A 23,295-nucleotide genomic window follows, 5' to 3' on the forward strand; every position below is an offset into this window, starting at 1 on the left:
AGATGCTTGCAACTGACTTTAAAATATGTCTGAAACAAGTAAGGCTAGGCGAGTTTCTTAAAATGTTCAATACGGGTAATGGAGATACAAATGTTCGTGGTATTTGTCTCTAGTTTTCTGTGCGAGAATTTCACCTTGACTGTTAGAAAGAAAGAACGGGAGGGGCGCCTGGGTGGCTCAGTCAGTTAAGCATCTGACTCCGGATTTTGGCTCAGGTCACGATCTTATGGTTTATGAGTTAGAGCCCTGCATCAGGGTCCATGCTGATGGTGCAGAGCCTGCTTGGGATTCCCTCTCTCTCTGCTCTTCCCCTGCTTGTGTGCTCTCTCTCTCTCTCTCAAAATAAATAAATAAAACTTAAAAAAAAAAAAAAAAAAGAAACTGACGGGGCACCTGGGTGGCTCAGTTGGTTAAGAATTCAGGTTTGGCTCAGGTTATGATCTCGCCGTTCACGAGTTCAAGCCCCACGTCGGGCTCTGTGCTGACAGCTCAGAGCCAGAAGCCTGCTTTGGATTCCGTGTGTGTGTGTGTGTGTGTGTGTGTGTGTCTTTGCCACTCCCCCGCTTGTGTGCTCACTCTCTCTCTCTCTCTCTCTCTCTCTCTAAATAAACATTAAAAAGGGGGGGGAGAGGGGCGCCTGGGTGGCGCAGTCAGTTAAGCGTCCGACTTCAGCCAGGTCACGATCTCACGGTCCGTGAGTTCGAGCCCCGCGTCAGGCTCTGGGCTGATGGCTCAGAGCCTGGAGCCTGTTTCCGATTCTGTGTCTCCCTCTCTCTCTGCCCCTCCCCCGTTCACGCTCTGTCTCTCTCTGTCCCAAAAATAAATAAACGTTGAAAAAAAAAAAGGGGGGGGGGAGAACTGGAGACAAATGAAAAAAGAGTTAACTGTTTCACTGTCAGTCAACGTGAGTCCTACTTAAGCATCTCATCCCTCGCCTGCAGAAAACACTGGAGTGGATTATTCCAATTACCCAATGTTCCGCTGCACCTACCCAATCCAATTCAATCTCCGGAGGAAAAATACGACCCTGTCGCTAGCCTGCTCTCAATTCTTCAAGGGGCTTCGTCATCCACCTCACTAATGTGAAAACGTACAAACGCCGCTGGACGGCATACAAACCTTTTCAAGATCTGCCCCAAGACCCCTTGGGTACACATCATTCACTGACTTAAAGCTCACAATCTTCCCGGTAGGTACAATTCTTATTCCCACTTTACAGATAAGCAAACGGGCAGGGGGAATGTGAGTAACTTGCCCAAGCCTACACAGCTAGCAAGTGGCGCCGCTAGGATTCAGAATTCTGACAGTCTGGCCTCCAGTCCACGATCGTCACCACAGGGAGTAATATCCTGGGCCTGGCACACTGTAGGCGCTCAATAAATGCTTGTTAGATGAGTAGTGTGCCAGAGCTCAGCTGTCCTTTTTCATCTGATCCCGAAAAGAGGGGTGAATCCCGATCACCTTGTTTCTCTGGAGTCACGTCAAGTCAGAGATGACTGTTACGGTCATTCCCCGAGCATCGGGCACTGCACCATTCAACGCCCCCGTTTTATGACAGCTCGAGTAGCACCCCGTCTACGAGAGCTGCGAAGCCTCCTATTTCATTTCTTTTTGGCGGAAGATCGTGGAGGAATGAGGCGTCAAAGATCACTGGTTCCCCTAGATAAACGCTGCAGGTCAGGATGGCGGTACCGAGTTGAGTAGCTGACTCGCCCAGCGCAGAACCCACACGACCAGAACCCCGAAGTTCCACTCCCTCACCCCAGCGTCAGGGACTTGAACCTGGATTTCCAGCAGGGCCCCGCTTGGGGCCCCATCCAGGACCGCTTACCTCGTCCCGGCACTGCTTCTGGCACATCTGGCAATACCAGCGCAGCTTCTGAAGCCCCTTGGATTTGATCCTGTTGGCGATGGCCTTAGGGGTAAGGAAATCTGACTTGCCCATCGCGACCGCGGTAGCGACAACTTCGCTGAAGCGCCCGGCCAACCGGAAGCGGAATGAAGCTGACTGGGGCGGGGGCGGGACAAATACCAGCCGCGAGCCGGAAGGAGGTGGGGCCTCGGAAGGCTGGCCTCCCCCCAACGATCGCGAGGCTTCCCTCCGTCTGGCGGGAGTAAGCGAGACTGAAGGAGAAAGCAGGGTGGGAGGGCGCGTTGAGAAGGTCCCGCGCCTGCGCGGTGAGGCCTGTCTGACCGACCTTCAGCGGGGCCGGTATCACCATGTTCTCTCGGGCCGGCGTCGCGGGGCTCTCGGCCTGGGCCGTGCAGCCGCAATGGTATGGCAGCTTGCGGAAGGACCGGGAGGGTTGCGAGGAATGGAAGAGCTCGGTCAGGGGGAAACGGAAGCGAGTGGAGGCGAGTGGGGCTGGACGAGGGTCTCAGGGCCTGCCAGGCCTCCTGTCCCGCGGAGGCCCCGGGAAGCCCGGGCTGCAGGAAGCGCCTCCGATCCGGGGAGAGCGCGCGAAGGGACTGCGGTGACAGCAGGGTCTCGCCACGTCTCCTGAGGCGGGGTGGGGCGGGGTGAGGGCCACGAGGAGCGGTCATCCGGGACCTCGGGGTTGAGACTTTAGTCCCAACTGATTACAGGGCTGGTCTTGGATTCACTCAGCTAATACCCACTTAGGGAGCCCCTACTGCGTGCCAGGTGGCGAGTATCGTGGAGGCTTTACCCGGGCGCACAAAGTGAGGGGGAGGGGGGACCTAGGGCAAGGTCTAGGGGAAGGTTAAGTTGTGCTGTGCGTCCTTGACGCCTTTTGAAACCTTCTGGTGCTGGGCAGGGTTTGCTTGAGCCAGGAAGGGCTGTTGGATTCAGCCAGAACGCGTGTTAAGCACTTAACATGTAGCAGGCTCTTTGCCGGGCACTGCGGAATAAATAAGTGTCCTCGTGGGTTTACGGGAGTTGGGGTGCAGACGGGACCTTAAGAATCCGCCTGATGGCGATCGGAAGGGAAAGACAACCTAGCACTATCTTGAAACCATTATGCTGAAGCAGTAACCCTGCAAGGTCATGAAATTGTCCCAAGGTCCCCAGGAGGACGAGATAGATGGCTTTTGAGCACCATCTGTAACTGCCGTGCAAGTTTAAGGATTTTAAACATTGGTTTCTGGGGGGGGGGGGGGATTGTGTATTAGAGGGCCAAGCAGTAGGCAGGTAAACGTTGGTTTGTGGGTGGTACCGTATAATAGGATGAAATGTCTTAAAGCTAGACAGAGTCTGGAAGAATTGCAGACACCGTGCTAAGGGGATTATTGGCTAAAAGCAAGCTGAGTGTAGCAATTCCCCGGTTTTACGTAAAGGAAGAATTCTAACGAGCCGCAGTGCTAAACTAGGTTTTTGTGTCCTGATTTATGTGAAGGGACTGTAAGACATTAATTGAAATAGGTACGTTTTTCATTACGCAAAGAATCATCACCATATTCAAAATTTTTAGGGTAATGGGGGAATGAAATCTGATGTGAATACCTGCACAGAACTGTTGGTGGATTTGCCTGCCAAGTCAGATTTGTTTCTAAAATTGAAAAAGAGTATTCGTGGGGACTAAGTCAACTTAGTTGGATTCTCGGTCATGTAGGTTGTCCCATTTGTTAGGCACTCAGCACACAGTTGTTGGGTGCCTGCCCTGCGCCAAGTTGGTAGCGTGGAAAGTACTAAAAAGTGATGGCCTTAAGCTCTGTGGGTCAGCCTTTAAGAAATGGAAAGAGTTCTGAAACAAGGACAAAATACTTTGCATAAAATTGTAGCAATGACTTTTTTAGAAACCGTGTAAGACAATTTGGAGATCTTATAGTAAAGGATTGTCCTAAATAAATAAGAGTTGTTTGACACTTTGACACAACCGCCACTGGGCTCCTAAATTGGACCCTACATTGGCAAATACAGGTTGTAGTCCGACCTTGATCTCTTTAGAATGCTGGTTTTAAATTGGTAGGTTATGAATATTCATCAAACGTTGACAGAAAGCATTTTCATGTATCCCATTACTCTGGGTGCCCTTTTGGTCCCCACTCATAATTGCCTTTTAAATTCAGAAATGAAAACCATCTTAATGTTTCACACCCCACAGAATTAATTTGGAAGGGGAGAAAAATAGCTTTGCCTCTACAAAACCATGAAGGGGCATTTCCTCTGTTGTGTTTTGGTTATTAGAAACTTTAAAGGGGCACCTGGGTGGCTCAGTCGGTTAGGCATCTGACTTCAGCTCAGGTCATGATCTCACAGTCTGTGAGCCCGCGTCGGGCTCTGTGCTGACAGCTCAGAGCCTGGAGCCTGCTTCGGATTCTGTGTCTCCCTCTCTCTCTGCCCTCCCCTGCTCATGCTCTGTCTCTCCCTGTCTCAAAAATAAATAAAAAACATAAAAAAAAAAAAAAAAGAAAACTTTAAAAATGCAATTTGTTAGGGGTGCCTGGGTGGCCCAGTCGGTTGAACGTCCGACTTCGGCTCACGTCATGATCTCACAGTCTGTGGGTTCGAGCCCCGTGTCAGGCTCTGTGCTGACAGCTCAGAGCCTGGAGCCTGCTTTGGATTCTGTGTCTCCCCTCTCTCTGACCCTCCCCTGCTCATGCTGTCTCTCTCTGTCTCAAAAATAAATAAAAACATTAAAAAAATGTTTTAATGCAATTCATTATTACAGTTTTTATTTCAGGGAGGTTAGCTTACTAACATTGACTAAATATTAGGCTTAATTAAAGTCTTAGTGAAATTATGTTAATTGTTTAGGATATCAGTAAAATACCCTAAACGTCAGGAAATTAAACGTGTTTTTAAGTAGCATATAAGAAAATGGAAATAAGAAATTTGGGGAATGGTCTTCAAATTAGGGGAAATACATTTCTGTTTCCTCGTCTTCCACATTCTCTGAAATGGAACTGTTTTACAGTAGCATGCCAACAGCCATAAATTGAATTATACACACTGACAAGGAAGGGAGATGCATTTCAGGAAAGGAAAGGCAGATTGCATTCTGAGATTGAGGTAGCAGATATTTGCTTGAAAATGTGAGGCATCAGAGTGTAGGATAGGAGACCCACTCTGCAGCCAACTACCAGGATTTGAATCTTGACGGCCACTCACGTAACTGTCACGCTGCACAAGTTACTCACTGTCTCTGCCACCGTTTCTTCCTTTGTTAAACGGAGGTAATAATCGTGCACAGTTCATTGGGTCAGACTGGAGATTAAGCGAGTCCGTATTTGTAAAGAACAAGGGCGGGGGGGGGGGGGAATGCTGGTGTGGTTCCAGATAATATAAATTCAAAGATGAAGAAAGCTTGATGCAGTTCCTACATAAAAATGGTTACTGTACTTGCCAACAAGACTGGATCCTCCTGGGTGGTCGTTGGTGAAGAAGGGCCAGGGAGTCGTTTGGTGGAAAGGCAGGTGATGGACTTTCATGCAATCATTTACTGTTAGAATTAGACCTACTTCGTAATTTTCCTTAAGAATTTGTTGCTGCTGCTTCCTTAATGTTTATATTACATGACAGTATACACCTTAACATTGTTTCAAACTATACTTCAAATGAAGAATCATTCACCTAGCAACCTCACTCACTCCCTCCTCCACTGCTTTCAGCTTTGCGAATAATGCTGTATGATCACGGCACTTGATGGTAATCCACAACCTGTGATTTTTCCATCCACTGTATTTGATAGGTTTCAAGTTTTTCCAGTAATCTCCTGAGATTTCTCAGGACGTGATGTGGTTTTCCAGAACATACAGCTGATTCAGAACTTTGTCTTCATTTGCAAAAATTATATATACAGCCAGCTGCGCCAAAAGAAAGTTGGGATCATCTTATGGTTATTCTGTATGTACTCCAATTATACTTAAAAGTAACATACGGGCGCCTGGTGGCTCAATCAGTTAAGCGTCTGACTTCCGCTCAGGTTACCATCTCGCGGTTCGAGGGTTTGAGCCCTGCATCAGGCTCTGTGCTTACATCTCAGAGCCTGGAGCCTGCTTCAGATTCTGTCTCCCTCTCTCTCCGCCCCTCCCTTGCTCATGCTCTCTCTCTCTCTCTCTCTCTCTCAAAAATAGTAAAAAAAAAAAGAATAATAAAGTAACACACGTCTTTAGAACTGAATGAAAGCTAAACATGATGAGAGCACTTCAGAATGGGAACATAGGGCATGTACACAGCATAAAGAATCACAAGAGATCTTACCTCTTCATACCTCTCACCCAGGATACTTAAGGAAACCGGAACATTTTGTGTTCATCCAAATATGGCATGCAATTCAGATTTATTCCCTGTGCCATTCTCTGACAAGAAACTTGTGTCTGTTAAATTGGAATATTTGCCTAAAACCGTAATGTCCAATGTTTCCTTACAGTCTGTAAATTTAGAATGTTTGGGGTGAAAATGTTGATATACCCGCCCCCAAAATCGTCAAAAATGGTGTTGCTTTTCAAATGCCATTATGAAAAAATGTTAAGGGAATGGTCAGTATGTCAGGTAAGTCTGTAATAGCAGAGCTTGTCAGTACTTGACATCTCTTCTCTTTTCCACCACTGGATCCATTCTTTTAACCTAATCTCACACTTTTCATGCAGTCTCCTTCCTCTTTATATTTCTTTCTCTGTGGCCGCGTAATACTGGTAAAGTACGTAAGTCAAGAGATTTTTAAAAAGAACAGTTTTGGTTATAATCTTCCAGATTTTTTTTATGCACATAAACACAATCAAAAAATTAGATGATAGAACAACTTCATAATCTACGTTTTTGAAGGTATTGTTAACAGACTTTATTTTTTAGTACGGTTCCAGACTTAGAGAAGTATTGAGCCTATAGTACAGAGAGTTCCATACACCCACGTCCCACTCTGGACAGGTTCTCCACTTATTAACATCTTGCATTAATTAGCATGTTACATGTACTACAATTAATGAGACAATATTGATACATTATTAAGGTGCATAGTTTCATTAAGGTCACTCTTTGTTGTATGTTCTGTGGTTTTTGACAAATGGATAATGACACGTATCTACCACTATAGTATCATACAGAATGGTTTCAGTGCCCTAAAAATCTCTCCCCGAAATCCCGGCAACTACTGATCTTTTTACTCTTGCTATAGTTTTGTCTTTTCTGGAATGTCAGGTAGTTGGAATCATACAGGATATAGCCATTCAGATGGGCTTCTTTGCTTAGCAGTAGACAAAGTTCCTCCATGTCTTTTGTGGCTTGATAGCTCGTTCATTTTTACTGCTGAATAACTCCACTGTATGGATGTACCAGTTTGTTTCTCGATTGGTTCGCGTATTGAAAGACATACTGGTTGCTTCCGGGTTTTGGCGATGGTGAATAAAACTGCTTATGAACATTTGTGTGCAGGTTTTTGTGTAGACCTGTTTTCAGCTCAGTTGGGTAAATACCTAGCAGTATGATTGCTGTATCCTATGCTAAGACTGTTTAGATTTATAAGAAACTAAAGCCATATTCCAAAGCAGCCGTACCATTTTGCATTCCCACCAGCAGGCAGTGGGAGTTCCTGTTGCTACATGCACATCCGTGTCATCATTTGGAATTGCCTTTTTTTTTTTTTTAAATATAGCCATTCTTGGGGTGCCTGGGTGGCTCAGTTGGTTAAGCATCCGTGACTCTTGATCTAGGCTCAAGTCATGATCTCATGATTAGTGCGATTGAGCCCCATGTTGGGCCCTGCACTGATAACGGGGAGCCTGCTTGGGATTCTCTCTCTGCTCTCCCCTGCTTGCGTGTGCACACATGTTCTCTTTCTCTAACTAAATAAAAACAAAATAAAAATGTAGCCATTCTTCTAGGTGCGTAGTGGTGTTTCACTGTTTTAATTTGTAATTCCCTAATGACTGCATAGCTGAGTATCTTTTGTATATGTTTATCTGCCATCTGCCTGTCTGCCTCTTCGAAGTTTGTGTTCAGATCTTTTGTTCATTTTTTATTTGGGTGGTTTTCTTATTGTTGGGTTTTAAGAGTTCTTTGTATATTTTAAATAACAGGCTTTTATCAGATATTTGTTTTGCAAACATTTTCTCCTGGTGTGTGGCTTCTGTTGACGGTGTCTTTTGCAGACCAGAAATTTTTAAAATTAATCAAGTCCAGCTTGATCATTGTTTTTCTTCCATGGATCATGCTTTTCATGTTTTATGTTAAAACTTACATATTATCCAAGGCACCTCGATTTTCTCCTGTGATACCATGTAGAAGTTTCATAGTTTTGTGTCTTACATTTAGACCTATGATTCATTTCAAGTTAATTTTTGTGAAAGGTATAGGATTATCTAATTAGTTATTAATATTGATGATTATTAATTATCAATATTTTTGCATATGGATGTCCAGTGTTCAGTACCAATGTAGAAAACAGTATCCTTTCTCCATTTAATTTCCTTTGCTGCTTTATCAAACATGAACCAGTTGACTGTATTTGTATGGTTCTATTTCTGGGCTCTTTTTTTCCCCCTATGCTGTGTATTTTGTTTCCCTGACGTATTCCATAACTAGAAGCCTGTGTCTCCCACTGCCCTTCACCCATTTTGCCCAACCCCCACTCCTCCACCCTTCAGTTTTGTTCTCTGTATTATAGGTCTCTGTCTACTTTTTGTTTGTGTATTCATTGGTTTTTGTTTTTAATTTCACTAATTAGTGAAATTTTGAGCTCTCTCCTGTCTTCCACTGATCATTTGTCCGCACTGTTTTAGGATTACTGTAACTTTATAGAAAGTCTTGAAATCAGGTAGTGTCCGTTCTCCGGCTTTGTTCTTCAATATTGTGTCGGCTCTTCTGGGTGTTTCGCTTTGCCAAATAAATGTTAAAATCTGTTTGTTGATATATACAAAATAACTTGTTGAGGTGTTTGTCTAAAATTGTATTGATCAAGTTGGGAAGAAGTGATACTTTAGCAACATTGAATCTTCCTATTTATGAATGTGGAATCTCTCACATTCTCACATTTATTTAGATCTTTTTTTCATCAGTTTTGTAGTTTTCTTGGCACATATTTTGTTATGTTTATATGTATTTTTTTCCTGTGTTTTTTTGTTGTAAAATATACATAACATTAAATTTACCATCATAATCATTTCTAAGTCTACAGTTCTATGATACTGTTTCTCAAATTTGAAACTCCAATTGTTCATAGCTGCTATTAAAAAAAGAAATTGACTTTTCTATAGATTGACCTTGTTCCCTACAACCTTACTGTAATTGGTTCCAGGAGTTTTTTTGCCAATTCTTTGGGATTTTCTACAGACCGTTGTGCCATTTTTAAACAAAGGCAGCTTTATTTTTTCCTTCCCAATCTATATACCTTTTATTTCCTATTTTGTCTTAATGCATTAGCCAGGAACTCCAGTACAGTGTTGAATAGGAGTGCTGAGAGGTTATCCTTGCCTCAGTCCCGATCTTAGGGGGAAGCTCCTAGTTTCTCATCATTAAATGAGGGGTTTGTTTGTTTGTTTGTTTGTTTGTTTTGGTAGATGTTCTTTATTGGGCTCAGAAAGTTCTTTATTTGTTGAGAGTTTTTCTTTTTCTTGTTTTTTGTTTTTTGTTTTTTGTTTTTTTTACCGTGAATAGGCATTAGATTTTGTCAGAATTTTTTTCTGCATCTACTGACTTATGATTTTTCTTAAATGGTGAACCAGCCTTGCATACCTGGAATAAATCCTACTCGATCGTGGTGTATAATTCTTTTTGACACGTTGTTGGATCTAATTTGCTATTCTTTATTGAGGAATTGTGCGTCTGTGTTGATGAAAGGTAATGTCCTCTAATTTTCATTTCTTATGATGATTTTATCTGGTTGATACTAGGGTAATGTTGACCTCAGAGGATTAGGAAATGGTCCCTCTTCTTCTCTCCTTTGGCACCAACTTCCATGTTCCATCAGTTACAGATCTGTCTGTACCTGAAAGTCTCAAAAATCTCACGTGTTTTCCAAACCCATTGGACCTCAAAGCCATTTCCACCTCATCCTAGGGTCTTTATGTCATTTTCATTAAAAGTCGTTACCTCTGGTGAGATCATCCCCACCCAGTTTTTCTGTCTTGGTTAATGACAACACTGTCTACTCAGGTCATGAAATTAGAAATCATTCTTATTGTTTTCCTTTTCACTCTTAAGAACTTGCCATAAACCTAGGCTCCTCCTGCTTTGCCAACATGTTTAGTTCAGGTTCTTGCTGCAGCAGCCCTGTGAGTCTCCGTGTCATCAGTATTCCAACGTCATTGTATGCTTGTCACTGACTTTATATTTGGTGACACATTGTCTTATTTAGGAGGGCAGCACTCCTCTTGTATTTATCTCTCGTGTGTGTGTGTACGCATTTAAGTCAAATCTGTATTTATTTATTTATTTTGGGGGGGTGGGGGCAGAGGAGAGAGAATCTCAAGCAGGCCCCACGCTCAAGTGTGCACCTGAGCTGAAATCAAGAGTTGGACACTCAACTGACTGAGCCACCCAGGTGCCCCTAAATCAAATCATTTTTACTTTTATGCATTAGCACTTTAATCACGAAGACTAGAAAAATATTTAATGCAAATCTTTAGTTCTACAAATCTTGTTTATGAGATAATAGCATGCTTCTCGTGGTCACAGACCATGTCCTGGAGCATAGTAGCTGCTTAGTACATGGCACCTGGCTGGCTCACTCAGTTAAGCGTTCAGCTTTGGATTTCAGCTCAGGTCATGATCTCGCAGTTTGAGAGGTCAAGCCCCCCCCAATCAGGCTCTGCACTGACAAGGTGGAGCCTGCTCGGGATTATTTCTCTCCCCCTCTCTCTCTAATCCACCCTGGCTCAAGCTTGCATTCTCTCTCAAAATAAATAAATAAACTTAAAAAAAAAACCTAAAAGTATATATATTTAAAAAACAAAAATAAACTGTACTTTCACACATGTGATCATGTTAGAATGTATAATTGATCCTAAGTGTTGCTATGAAAAGGTTTCAGTGAACTAAGGAAGTCAAGGTAGCATTTTCAAGGTGGCTGACCATGGTTTTAGGTATAGCTGGATAGCCTAACAAGGGGCAGGACTTTCCTATTGTGGAAACAGTCTAGGCAAAGGTGGGACTGGACGTGTGTGAACACCATTTGCACTGGAAGCTTTGTGTTGTTGGCTCAAACAAAATGAGGCCTTTGGTAATAGGGTTTGGTGTCCGTATTAACGACTAAATATATATAAGTATGTGTTTATAAATATATGTTTATATGTATGTAAATATATGTATATCATATATAAACATATGTATACGTCCTTCACATGATGGATTGTTTCTTTATGGGGCAGTGTTTAAATTTATTAACTTTGAAGGTTTTTCTTGTATAGTAGGGTGATTTTTCAGTAAACTAAAATATTTTTAAAACCTTTATTTTCAGGATCCAAGTTCGAAATATGGCTACATTAAAAGATAGTAAGTACTTCATCTCAATATGTAATTAAGAAAAACCAAATTTTGACAAATAATCAAAAATAGGCTGCTTTAGCCCATTGTATGTTTGGTCAAATTTGATAAAATGAATCTAGGTCTTATGTGTATGACATTGACCTTGTTTTAGAAAAGACCAGCATGAGGTGACACGTGGTTGTTCCGATGCTGTCGTCCGTAGAATGACAACAATGTGACTAGAGAAAACTGCATGTAAATGTTGTAAGAGTATAATGTCCTGCTGTCTGCGGCCATCCCGCCTGTCCTGTCCTCGGTGGCAGCCAGGCTTCGCCTTTGCTCGGTACGCATTCCGACTTGAAGCCTCATTTAGCATCATGCTGTTGCCTGATGGCCTAAGTGCTGATTATTCTACCTGGCAGTTTAGAAAGATATTTCGATAAATTTCACAAGTGAAATGATAACTCTATTATCGTAACAGCACTTCTGTTTTTCAGTTACCAGACGGCTAAAGTCGATCAAAAACATCCAGAAAATTACCAAGTCTATGAAAATGGTGGCAGCAGCAAAATACGCCCGAGCCGAGAGGGAGCTGAAACCAGCACGAGTGTATGGAGTAGGATCTTTGGGTAAGAGAAGAGGACATCACAGATTAGGAGGAACCCTGAACATGAAGTCACCACTGATGACTTTTATCTGGTGCTTACCGTGATGACAGGCCTGTTCTGAGTATTTGACGTCACTGGTTTTTCACAGCAGCCTACGAGGGTCAGAGCCCCCGCTTCACAGATGAGAAACCCTGAAGTCGGGTCGCTTGCCCAGGGTCACCTCCCGACCTGATTTGGCATCAAAGCCTGTCTGTTTGTTAACCACTGTATGTGGCTCTGTGAATGCTGAAAGTACTCCGAAAATCTTCCTAGATTATTAAATATACAATCAGGAAATGGGAAATGCGGTGCATTCAGATCAGGTGCTTGACTTTGTCCTGTTGGACTGTGATGTGCGGGGTGGGGAGGTGGTCCCTGCAGTGGAAATGACTGAGCAGGCACGGATGGGACTCGTGACGGCATGAGTGGAATGTTTGAACGGCAATCGCAAAGAAGGCAAAATTTGCTTGTTTCCAAATTGGAGAAAATTCACGTCTCATCTGTGTGTTAACGTATCTACCTATTAGAGGTAAATCGCCTTGTGCAGTTTTCCTGTGTTCTTCCATATTTTTTAAACATCCGTTCCTACTGGCAAAATTATTGCGTGAGAAAAGGATAGAGCACTAGGCCCGGGTAGAAACGGCGACTCACTTTAATAACAGCACGGTTAGTTTCACGCAGCAGGTACGGAGGAGAGTTGATGGGTTGGTTTCCGCGATCCTGATCACCTCCAGCCGTTTGCTCTCATCAGTCCTATTCGCTGCACAAGAAATACATAGCACGTAGTTGGTGGCTCAGTAAAGATTGGTTGGTAAATCACTGTAGCCTGTTTGTATGAAAAGAGAAAGTCATTTCACGATTCACCTCTCTCGCTGATATGAGTGAGTATAATAAATTTGTTTCCCTCCAAAGTCTATAACTACAAAATTATCTAATAAAGAAGAAACTGCCTTAGATGTCAGATGAGACTATTTGTGATAAAATAGTAAAAATTCAAGCCAAGGCTGCCAATCTGTTCTGACGTCCTTTACACCAAATATTAACTGCTAGATATTAGGTGGCTGATCGTTGTAAATATTTAAAGTCTTCCAGCAGGCATCTTACGCTGCACAAACATAAAACGTAAAAAAAGACTTAAAAAAGAAATAGTCTCGCTGCTCTCCTGCACTTTGGAGTGTTCGCTTTCTGCTTTTTCCTGGAGGGTCCTCGGGTGCTGGCATGTGAGAATCACTGCTCTGTAACGAAACAGGGGGCAGCGGGACTTTGGCTGAAACAGGTGAATGTGGCGGCCAGGAAAATGCACCGTGTGGCGGCGAGGGCACTGGCCACGCAAGCTCGCCCTGCACTTGCACCCCGGCCGTGCTCCCGTGGCCTGGGCCGAGCTGGTACCAGAGCCCGCGGGAGACTCGGGCAGGCACATTCCAGGGAGACTTGCGGCTCCTCATCAGGCAGACTCGCTGAACTTCTCCCGAACGGCACAGCGGTCTGGGAAGCTGCCACCCAACCTCTCTTCCCTCCTTCCTGAGGGTCAAACCTGCGTCATAATGTGATGGCTCGTTTGTCTCCTTCCTGCCTCCTCCCACAGCCACTTCCTCTCCTTCCCCCATAAATCCGTGCATATTTCATCCTGTTTGATCCACTCTTGGCCTGTGCTGCTTAGAAAACTAGACCAGCCAAGCAAGGTCGTTAAAGCAGTCCCCAAAATAAAGTGGCATGTGGGGCACCTGGGTGGCTCAGTCGGTTGAGCATCTGACTTCGGCTCAGGTCATGATCCTCAACGGTTTGTGAGTTCCAGCCCCGCGTTGGGCTCTGTGCTGACAGCTCGGAGCCTGGAGCCTGGAGCCTGCTTTCGATTCTGTGTCTCCCTCTCTCTCTGCCTCTCCCCTGCTTTACACTGTCTCTGTCTCTCTCTCAAAAATAAATAAACGTTAAAAAAAAATTTTGTTTTTTTTAACGTTTATTTATTTTTGGGACAGAGAGAGACAGAGCATGAACGGGGGAGGGGCAGAGAGAGAGGGAGACACAGAATCGGAAACAGGCTCCAGGCTCTGAGCCATCAGCCCAGAGCCCGATGCGGGCTCGAACTCACGGACCGCGAGACCGTGACCTGGCTGAAGTCGGACGCTTAACCGACTGCGCCACCCAGGCGCCCCAAAAAAAATTTTTTTTAATAAAAAAAAAAAATAAAGTGTCATCTGCTATTTTAATGCCAACAGTTTATAAGAGGCTTGATATGCAGATTATATGAGCACGTCAGTAAATATTTGCTTCCTACTTTTTTGGTTATATACTGAATATTTATTTGCATTCTTCAGAAGTCTGCCATCTAGATAAGCTGGTACTCTAATTCAGGCCCCTTTACAAGTTCTTTAATTATACTAGAGATTTCTTTTAGTCAGTACTTGAGGTAAATTGGCCATTAAGTGGCCCTTATCATATAGAGCCTTTATCATACAGAGATTTAAACCTTTATGGTTTTCAACCGGATTGTAAATGGAGTAAGTACAGTTTTGATTACATTAGTTACATGCCACCTAAATGTAACTTCATGATTTTGAAAACAGCCAACTTGTAAATAGGGATTATTGCTGTATTTGGCGTGCCTTACATATTTTAAAATTCTTGCTTTTGTTTGTTTGTATTTAAGCTCTGTATGAGAAAGCTGATATTAAGGCGCCTGAAGACAAGAAGAAACACCTCCTAATTGGCGTGTCCTCTGATCGAGGGCTCTGTGGTGCTATTCATTCCTCGGTTGCCAAACAGATGAAAAATGAGGTGGCCACACTCACGGCAGCCGGGAAGGAAGTTATGCTTGTTGGAATTGGTGATAAAATCAGGGGTATACTTCATAGGTAATTTAGATACCGTTTATGTTCAGATGGGCGCAAGCATGAGTAAATGGGAGTGTCTTTGATGGTTAACGTCAGCAAGGGGTCTTTTTTTTGTTACCTGTTTTTATACCCCCAGAGAGGTCTTGGTTTTGTTTTTATTATTTCAGGAGTTTCAGAATATACAGATTTCTTCCATTATTTACTTGTGTTTCTCCTTCATCCAACCCGTAAGCGGAATGCAACAGGAAAAGCAAAAGCTGTTGGCCTTTTAAACGCATGAGGACTCTGAGGAGCCAGCACAGCCTGGAAATGTCAGAAATGAACAGCAGTTAGTTGAGATCAGAAGAGAAATAAAGGCATAGAGACATGTAACACGAGAGAGGCCTGATTATTAGTCGTTAGTTCCCGCAGCCACCGCAATAACGATAGCGGATGGAGCAGCTCAATTCAGGGAACGCTCTCCTCTTTCCCCCCACCGCCCCAAAAAAGCCTGACCCACGGTAATACTACTTTTCCTTGTTCCCTGTGTTATTTCAGCAGAAATACTCCTTTAAATATTCTGTGTGATCTCCTGGTTCTCCTGCAGGACTCACTCTGACCAGTTTCTGGTGTCCTTCAAAGAAGTGGGAAGAAGACCTCCTACTTTTGGAGATGCATCTGTCATTGCCCTTGAACTACTAAATTCCGGATATGAATTTGATGAAGGGTCTATCATCTTTAATCGGTTCAGGCAAGAAAAATTTAGTATTCAAAGCTTTTTACTGCTTGTGTTCCTATTTTAAAATAAGGAAATGCTTAGTGGACAGTTGAAAATATTGTTTTGAGGGACACCTGGGGTAGCTCGGTTTGTTGAGCGTCTGACTCTTGATTTTAGCTCAGGTCACGATCCCAGGGTCATGGGATCGAGCCCCACGTCGGGCTCTGTGCTGAGTGTGGAACCTGCTTAAGATTCATTCTCTCTCTCTCTCTCTCTCTCTCTCTCTCTCTCTCTGCCCCACTCGTGGTCTCTCTCTAAAAATAAGTGAAATAGGATTTTGAGGTTTACCTCTGCTCTATGATTTCTAGGTCTGTCATCTCCTACAAGACAGAAGAAAAGCCCATCTTTTCCCTGGATACCGTTGCAAGTGCCGGTAAGTGGTTTTTGTGTGAAAAGTGTTTTCTGTGTAGAAAGGAAAGATTGGCACATTCAGGAAAACAGTATTTGTTAGGATGGCCTGTCTCTGCAGGAGCACATGATGTTTGGCTCTTTCTGTCACCGTCCGTCAGTGGTTTCCATGATCATTAGTGACTCTCACTCCATTCCTTCATTAACTGAACGTAAATAAACAAGTCATTAGACTTGCTTTCTGTTCTCAGGGATCGGAAAGCCTAGCAGCATTGGCTCTGCAGGCTCTGGGGCCCCGCTGGTTGAAGCACAGCACAGTCAGGAGCCCTGGGGCAGCCCTGTGAACGGTGCTCACAGTAATGCACACTGACCCACACGATTGTCTCGTCTCAGCATTTGAGTGGCATCATCATTGCTCAGTGAAGCATCCGAGACATAGTATTCTAGAACCGATTTTACTTTCCTGAGGCATTCTCCCTTTCTACATATTTCATCTGTTGAGGTGTACGCTTTGTAACATTTCGATGTGCCTGAAGTTGGGGGATGCCTCTGCTGGCCAGTGGCGGGTCATTTTTAATTGACGATGGTATTTCTTTCTTAATAGTGTACGGTAGGGGTTATCAGCCATAGTGTTTTAAGTCTGATGCGCTACAGTACTGCTAAGATGAGTGTCGGCTTCTAATTCTGCCCCCCTTCGATGTTCCACTTCCCTCGCATTCTCCCGATGGACACGTGCAGGCTTCCCCAATAATCACATGGCTAATTTGGGATTTTTGTATTCCACTATACGAGTGTCAGTTTTGTCATTAATTCTTTTGTGAAAACCTACACCCACAGATTTGTTGAGTATTTGCTGACGTTGTGCCAGGCACTCTGATGCCCGAGGACTTCAGAACCGTGAAATGCAGTGACGTTACTTTAATTGTTGGCTTCTTCGTTTTTATTAGGCGTTTGCAGTGAAATATCAAATGCTTTGTTTACACATTATGTTGCGCTGAAAATCTGCTATAATCGGTAGTGTGGAAATGGATGAAACTTTTAGAGCTGAGTGTTTTCACCTGTCTTACCTTGTCGACTTCTGCTCTGTAATTAGTGAGGTGTTTACTGGTAGGCTGCCTTGATGAAATCACTGTGCGCTGCATAACTTCAAGGAAATGTCTGACTCGTCTTAACAGAGAGCATGAGTGTCTATGATGATATCGATGCTGACGTGCTGCGCAATTACCAAGAATACGCCTTGGCCAACATCATCTACTATTCTCTAAAGGAGTCCACCACGAGTGAGCAGAGTGCGAGGATGACGGCCATGGACAACGCCAGCAAGAATGCCTGTAAGTGCACGCCGGATCTCTTCCGAGAGGCTGCTCTTGCTGGGAGTAGCATGAACACCTTGCCTCAAATCATCACCGTTAACTAGACCAGGAAACAAAAGAGCAAGGATCTCGCCCCGGTTCTGCCGCTGGTTCTATGACATTTTTGACCAATGACCCTCTCTCTCCTTGAATTTTCTTATCTGGAAAGATAAAAAAAAAAACTAATGTTCTCTGCCTTAAAAGAAGTGCGTCTTACTTGGCAGGTAGTAAAGTTGCAAGTATTTTGAAAAGGTATCTGTGGAAGTGGTAAAAATACCTTCCTGAAATTCTTTTGAGAGGCCAGTTCGGGTATCCCAAGCCATGAAGCAACATACACCTGTGAACGTATTAATGAACAAGTTATGCTCTCGTGGTGTTAGGCTTTGCTGACTAATCCTTCTGTTCTGTTCGCAGCGGAGATGATTGACAAACTGACTTTGACATTCAACCGCACCCGCCAGGCCGTCATCACGAAGGAGCTGATCGAAATCATCTCCGGCGCCGCAGCTCTGTAAGTAGTGGCGGGCTGCCTTCGCACGGCCTGCCTCGCCTCCCTGGGTCTGCCGGCTCACCGCCTGCATGTTTGAAAGTGTCAGTTTTGTTTTGCTAAAGGTAGAACGATCCGTTGCTTAACCTTGGAACTACTCTTAGGATATAAAGATTTGGTGAGAAGGCCCGTCTGGTTTATTCTGCTTGTTTCAGCTCTACCTTTTGGGCTTAGTTTCTTCTTTTTAGAAATCAATATATTGCTAGCTTTCATTTTCCTAAAGCATTAGGAATAAGGATGTGGATAATTCTGTATCATTTATAAAATCTGTCTTCGGAACTTAAAACATCATAAACCAAGCTTTCGAAGTACAGGATTGGTTTGGGATTTGGTTTCACATAAATCTCGGGTTTTTTGGTAAATCTTGTAGAAACTGGTTCTTTACTTACTGAGTTTTCTATGTCAGTATAAGATAACGTACCTTTTCCTTAAGAAAGTTTCTTGGTTGTCTAGATATGTTATTTGTTGTGAAATCACAGTTAAGAAAATGAGGATTCTGTTTTAAAAAATGACTAAATTGAACACCCGCTATGTACTAGCTTCAGTGCTAGGGAGTGTCAAAGGGTGTGATACTTTCTGTCAAGGGATGGACATTCTAATAGCATAACAAACATACGCAGGTACTTGTGATGCGCGATAGAATGTGTAGTAAGTGATCTTCGACTCGTTCTCACGCCCTACTAGTCACTAAGCTTTATAAATTTTACCTTCAAATATGCCTTGAAGTTTTCCCCTTTATGCCCACTTAATGCAGATCCTTGTCATTTCTCTCCTGAATTAAAAAAAGATACCGAGTGCATAGTCATCCTGCAAAAATACCTTAGCTTGAGATATGTGATCCTGTTTTTCCTGGCCACCAATACTCTCCAGTCTAGTCTTACCACTACCGTTTCTCACTTCCCTTGAACTTCAACCACATGAATGTACTTCCCGGTCTACAAATATGTCATGTGCTTTTGCCTGAAATGCCATTCTTTTCTTCCCCTTGCATCCTGGATTCTTTGGCTGACAGACTCCCATTTGTCTTGCCTGCTCTGAGAAAATCCTTTCTACCAGGAAAACCTCCTCCACAGTTTGGGTGGGGTGCCCTTCGTGAACATTCCGTGCTTCCCTTTATCAACAATTACACTATTTTATTAGGAATTGCCTGTGTACTCCTGTGGCTTGGGAGCGACCGTGTCTTACTTCTGTAGCCCTATCCCCGGGCACATACTTCCTCAGTCAGTATTTGTTGAGCAAATGGGGGATGTTCCATAAGAAGTGGAAGTTCAGGGCACCTGGGGGGCTCAGTCGGTTAAGCATCCAACTTCGGCTCAGGTCACGATCTCACGGTTTGGGAGTTCGAGCCCCGCATTGGGCTGTCTGCTGTCTGCACGGAGCCTGCTTCGGATCTTCTGTGCCCCTCTCTCTCTGCCGGTGTCCTGCTCGCATGCGCTCGTTCTCACTCTCTCTCAAAAAGAAATAAACATTTTTTTTAAAAAAGTGGAAGTTCAGAAGAGGGAGAAATAATATTTCACTGGGTATGTGAGAATGTGGATCCATGTGTAAAACTCAGATCGATTCATCACCAGAGTGACATTTAAGCTGGTCCTTAAGTATTCTCTCTCTCTCCGGGGTAGAAACTGGGCAGAATGTCTCAGAGACGCAAATAATGCTGTTGGAGACCGTTCCATATGTTGTCAGTCGGGTCCATGAGCTTTGCCAGCCCAGGAGTCCTTGGTCTTACTGTTTTTCAAGCCTCACGTTAAGGCCGACCCATCTCTCAATCTAGTCACTGACGTTGCGTTAGCGTCACAGAGTGCAGGCAGTGGATCGTTCGTCGTCCTCCTTGCTGCCCGTCCTGGGCCAGTGCTGAGCTGTGCTCCTCTTGGTGTCAAGCGTGAGGAGGCCTGGGGGGAAGGGCTACATTCCGAAAGTTCCAGGGACTGTGGGACCCAGAGCCAGGATCTTATTTTCTCTTGAAAAAGGAGCACTGGGAATAAAATGTGAGGACATGACATCTGCGGAATTGAGGGCCGCACGCTTTCTTGACCAGAAATATGAGAAACCTGGCCAAAGAGGAGTGAAATCAAGGGGAATGAGGAGAGGGAGATTGGGACGTAAAACTCAGAATTAGAACAGAAGATCAGAAAGTCAGAAATTGGGGTGCCTGGGTGGCTCAGTTGGTTGAGCGGCCGACTTCGGGTCAGGTCATGATCTCACAGCTTGTGAATTTGAGCCCCATGTCAGGCTCTGTGCTGACAGCTCAGAGCCCGGAGCCTGCTTTGGATTCTGTGTCTCCCTCTCTCTCTGCCCCTCCCCTGCCCATGCTCTGTCTCTCTCTCTGTCTCTCTCTCTCTCAAAAAGAAATAAACATTAAAAAAAAATCATAAATTGACCACTAAATTTTTGCTTTCTAGAAAGGTAGTCTGAATCCTTTATTAAGGGTTGGCTGTGCAGTCCAAGACTGGATTGTTCACCCAGGGCACTGGCCTGCTCTGTAACCCATCAGTTATTCCGGCTAAAAACTTTACTACTTAATACAGACACTAGACTACTGAGTAGTATGTTATACTGTGTGCTATTGATCGAAAAAGCAGTGGCTTAAATTATACTTGCAGAGTCTTGCCTTCTTGCATGAACATGGTTTTATTGTTCTAACCAGACTGAAATTAATTAACTTTTTGTAACAGTCATTGAATCTGTTTTAAAGGAATATTTTGGCAACTAATTTACATGATCTACTCCAGACACTGAGTGAGGAAATGGATGTTTTTAGTTGGAAATTACACCTGATTAACTAGCATGGATTGCTTCTTGACTGGTTTGTTTTGTCTTTTTCTTCTAACGTAATAACCAGGGATTAATGAAAACCAAGTTTCATCCTCAGACGAGAGGTAAAGTGGTATTATTTCATACATTCTCCCCAAACCCCTCCGGAAGAGAAATCCGGCAGATACAATTGAAGCTGATTTAGCAACAGTGAAATGGATTCTCTGAGATTTAGAGTAGTTGCCAGCTTGTGGTAGCATATGGGTAATGCCAGGGGGCTTTTTTTTTTTTTTTTTTTTTTTTAAGATTTATTAAATAGACTTTAAGGATAGAGAATTGGGATTATTTTGAGATACTAAATAGAGATTGGTGAAGAGTGGTGGTTCTCAAACTTGGTGGTGTCAGGACCCCTTCACATCTGATACAGTAGAGGAGGGCTAGATTCTCATCTGTCTGTACTCATTCTGTTCTGATATTACAGGCCATGTAGCCTCTGGAACATGCTACCATACAGGCTTGAGAATGAGTAAAACAGGCAAATAAGAAAAGAGCTTTGCCCTCACGGACCCCACGGAAAGGTCCCCAGACCAAAATTCGAGAACAACTAGTATATAGTAACATTTTATTATGTAAAGTCAGTTCTTTAAATCCCACTTGAACATATATTATCTCTTGAAACGTCATTATTTTTCCCTCCAAAACTGATTTTTATTTGCTCTGTACTTTGTTTTTCAGGTAAAGAAGGAAAATTCAGCCGACTGATTTCGTTTTTAGGTTACTGCTGTCCTCCTTGTCAGAAGAAATTGTTGAAACTACTAAAGACAGCAAGATGTTTGTAAATTATCTTACAATAAAGAACTTACCATAAGAAAATCACTCTTTTCTTACTATGTATTAACAATAGTTAATAGTTTTCAGAATGAGATTTTAAAAATAATTAACATACGGTACCTGGGTGGCTCAGTCAGTTAAGCATCCTGTTCAGCTCAGGTCATGATCTCGCGGTTCGTGAGTTCAAGCCCCGTGTCGGGCTCTGTGCTGACAGCTGGGAGCCTGGAGCCTGCTTCAGATTCTGTGTCTCCCCTCTCTCTCTGCCCTTCCCCTGCTCACGCTGTCTCTCAAATTTGAATAAACATTAAAAAAAATTTTTTTAAAGAGTTCTTCAGATACTTTATTATTTTGCCAACAACTATTTTCATAAAAATGAACCGAACAGGGAGTAATAACAAAAACTGGTTAGCTGCCGCAAACCTGTAGAGAACAGTACTGACACCGGGAGAAGGCTGCTGAGGGAAGATAAACTGAACAGAATCCAGAGTCATTTCCCAGCTGCCCTGGGATTTTACAAGAGTCGCCTGATGGGTCCGTGAATGAGGCTGTGAGGCATTGGACAGACACAGAAGTGTGTTCAAAGTACCGGGTAGCTTTCAGGAACGTTAGCAAGGAATGGGTGCTATGGCGGGGGGGGGGGGGGGGGGGGGGGCGGGAGCATTTTGCTTCCGAACACGTTGGCCTGTCTCCAGTTTCGAGGACAGTAGAAGACTTCTGTGAGGGTGAACTGAGGGTTCTAGACAACACGGCAGGAAGAAACGCGGGAATTGAGCACACTCAACAGAAACAATCTGTTAAGCTGAACATGATGTACCGTCAGGGTTCGGAGGAGAAGACCATAGTTGTGGGGCGTCGTATCAGCCCTCTCGGTTTGTCTCTGGGGTGTGGATGTTCTGGTCTGTTCGTGGTCCCAGGTCAGGCACATTGCTGTCCTGGGTTTGGCGGCCTTTCTGAGGACTCCCTCTGCCTTTCCCCTGGGTTGGATCTCATTTTCTGTGTCCCACACTTCCCTCTCTGATACGCTAGTGGGACACAGCTTCCGGGTAAACAGGTAAACCTTTGAAGACCTTGCAGATCTTAAAATACGTTTTCTATGACGTTTTAGTGGAGCAGAGTGGGTTGGAATCCCAGCTCAACCCTTGCCAGCTGTGTGATCTTGGGCACGTTCATCTTTGTCTTGTCACCTGCAAGATGGAGGTTAAAGTAGTACTTGCCCCATAGGGGCTGTGATGAAGATGGAATGAGCGAACCTTTACAAAATACTCAACCTGATGCAGGGCGAGTGCTGAGTAGAAAGTGATGCCACCGGTGTGCACGGGGGCTCCTGGGCCTCTGCTTTAAGCCCACCCCTGGCACGGGCTCTCTTGTCCCAGTGCCCCCCGGTACCCGGTTCTTCTGCGTTCCGCCAGGACCAGGGCCCCCAGAGTGAGTCAGAGCCCTGCTTTCAGGATGAAAGTTCAGTCCTCGGCTCCTGGGTCCTCGTAGGTCAGCAGACCGGCACACACCCTGTTCTTAGAGACGGCAGCCACCCCTGGTTCTCTCTGCTGCAGCTCTCGCAGGAAGTGCTGTTTCCTTAGCACCACTGGGTCTCCCCTCAAATCCACTCTCGAGATAATGACTTCATCTAGAGAAAACTCACAGGCAGTCAAATTTCACTGTTTTCAAGTGTATACAATGCAGGGGTTTTTAGTATAAACACAGAGTTACGCTCTAATTCTATATACACTGTCGCACGATGAATTGTTCCACAAGGCATTTATTCACCCAGCACTGACTACCTGCTAGATACTATGCCGTCTGTGGGGCATTTATCAGTGAATGGGATGAGGGTAGAAGCCGCCCTTCTGAAGTGCACGGCCAACGACAGGG

General features: G+C 44.1%; 2 protein-coding genes and 1 long non-coding RNA gene across 10 annotated transcripts in view; 1 reads left to right on the forward strand and 2 right to left on the reverse strand.

The window, feature by feature from the left end:
• KIN (Kin17 DNA and RNA binding protein) overlaps positions 1–1,992 on the reverse strand; it is a 46,389-nt gene extending 44,397 nt beyond the window's left edge. For all 6 annotated transcript variants that reach the window (XR_004343831.1, XR_004343832.1, XR_004343830.1 and 3 more), the window contains exon 1: positions 1,832–1,992. Coding sequence is in view for 3 of the 6 variants with exons in the window: in XM_030321125.1 (XP_030176985.1) it covers positions 1,832–1,945 (114 nt within the window). In the remaining 3 variants the exon portion in view is untranslated. The remainder of the gene's footprint in view (positions 1–1,831) is intronic.
• A 161-nt stretch (positions 1,993–2,153) lies between these two features.
• ATP5F1C (ATP synthase F1 subunit gamma) lies at positions 2,154–21,471 on the forward strand. Of its 3 annotated transcripts, XM_030321284.1 has the most exons (10): positions 2,156–2,276; positions 11,355–11,389; positions 11,860–11,991; positions 14,657–14,861; positions 15,427–15,570; positions 15,906–15,970; positions 17,121–17,276; positions 17,712–17,808; positions 20,684–20,720; positions 21,331–21,471. In XM_030321284.1, the coding sequence occupies exons 1-9, from the start codon at positions 2,221–2,223 to the stop codon at positions 20,688–20,690; spliced, it is 897 nt and encodes a 298-aa protein (XP_030177144.1). In that variant the 5' UTR covers positions 2,156–2,220; the 3' UTR covers positions 20,691–20,720; positions 21,331–21,471. The 3 variants fall into 3 exon arrangements, with proteins under 3 accessions (XP_030177145.1, XP_030177146.1, XP_030177144.1); XM_030321285.1 differs by lacking the exon at positions 20,684–20,720 and having other exon boundaries at positions 2,154–2,276; XM_030321286.1 differs by lacking the exons at positions 20,684–20,720; positions 21,331–21,471 and having other exon boundaries at positions 2,154–2,276; positions 17,712–17,812.
• LOC115518067 lies at positions 11,889–15,215 on the reverse strand. Its single transcript, XR_003970162.1, has 2 exons — positions 14,959–15,215; positions 11,889–12,769 (listed from the first exon to the last, which is right to left on the reverse strand). It is a non-coding gene; the product is annotated as an uncharacterized LOC115518067 (long non-coding RNA).
• Positions 21,472–23,295: the final 1,824 nt, after the last annotated feature.

This window comes from Lynx canadensis, chromosome B4 (genome assembly GCF_007474595.2).
Source record: "Lynx canadensis isolate LIC74 chromosome B4, mLynCan4.pri.v2, whole genome shotgun sequence".
Lineage (NCBI taxonomy): Eukaryota > Metazoa > Chordata > Mammalia > Carnivora > Felidae > Lynx > Lynx canadensis.

Excerpts from the sequence above, each read along its gene's own strand:
- ATP5F1C (XM_030321284.1), top strand. The coding sequence starts at position 2,221 with ATGTTCTCTCGGGCCGGCGTCGCGGGGCTCTCGGCCTGGGCCGTGCAG. Across the intron at positions 2,277-11,354 it reads TGGGCCGTGCAGCCGCAATG|GATCCAAGTTCGAAATATGG; the intron begins GTATGGCAGCTT and ends CTTTATTTTCAG. Across the intron at positions 11,992-14,656 it reads GTATGGAGTAGGATCTTTGG|CTCTGTATGAGAAAGCTGAT; the intron begins GTAAGAGAAGAG and ends TTTGTATTTAAG.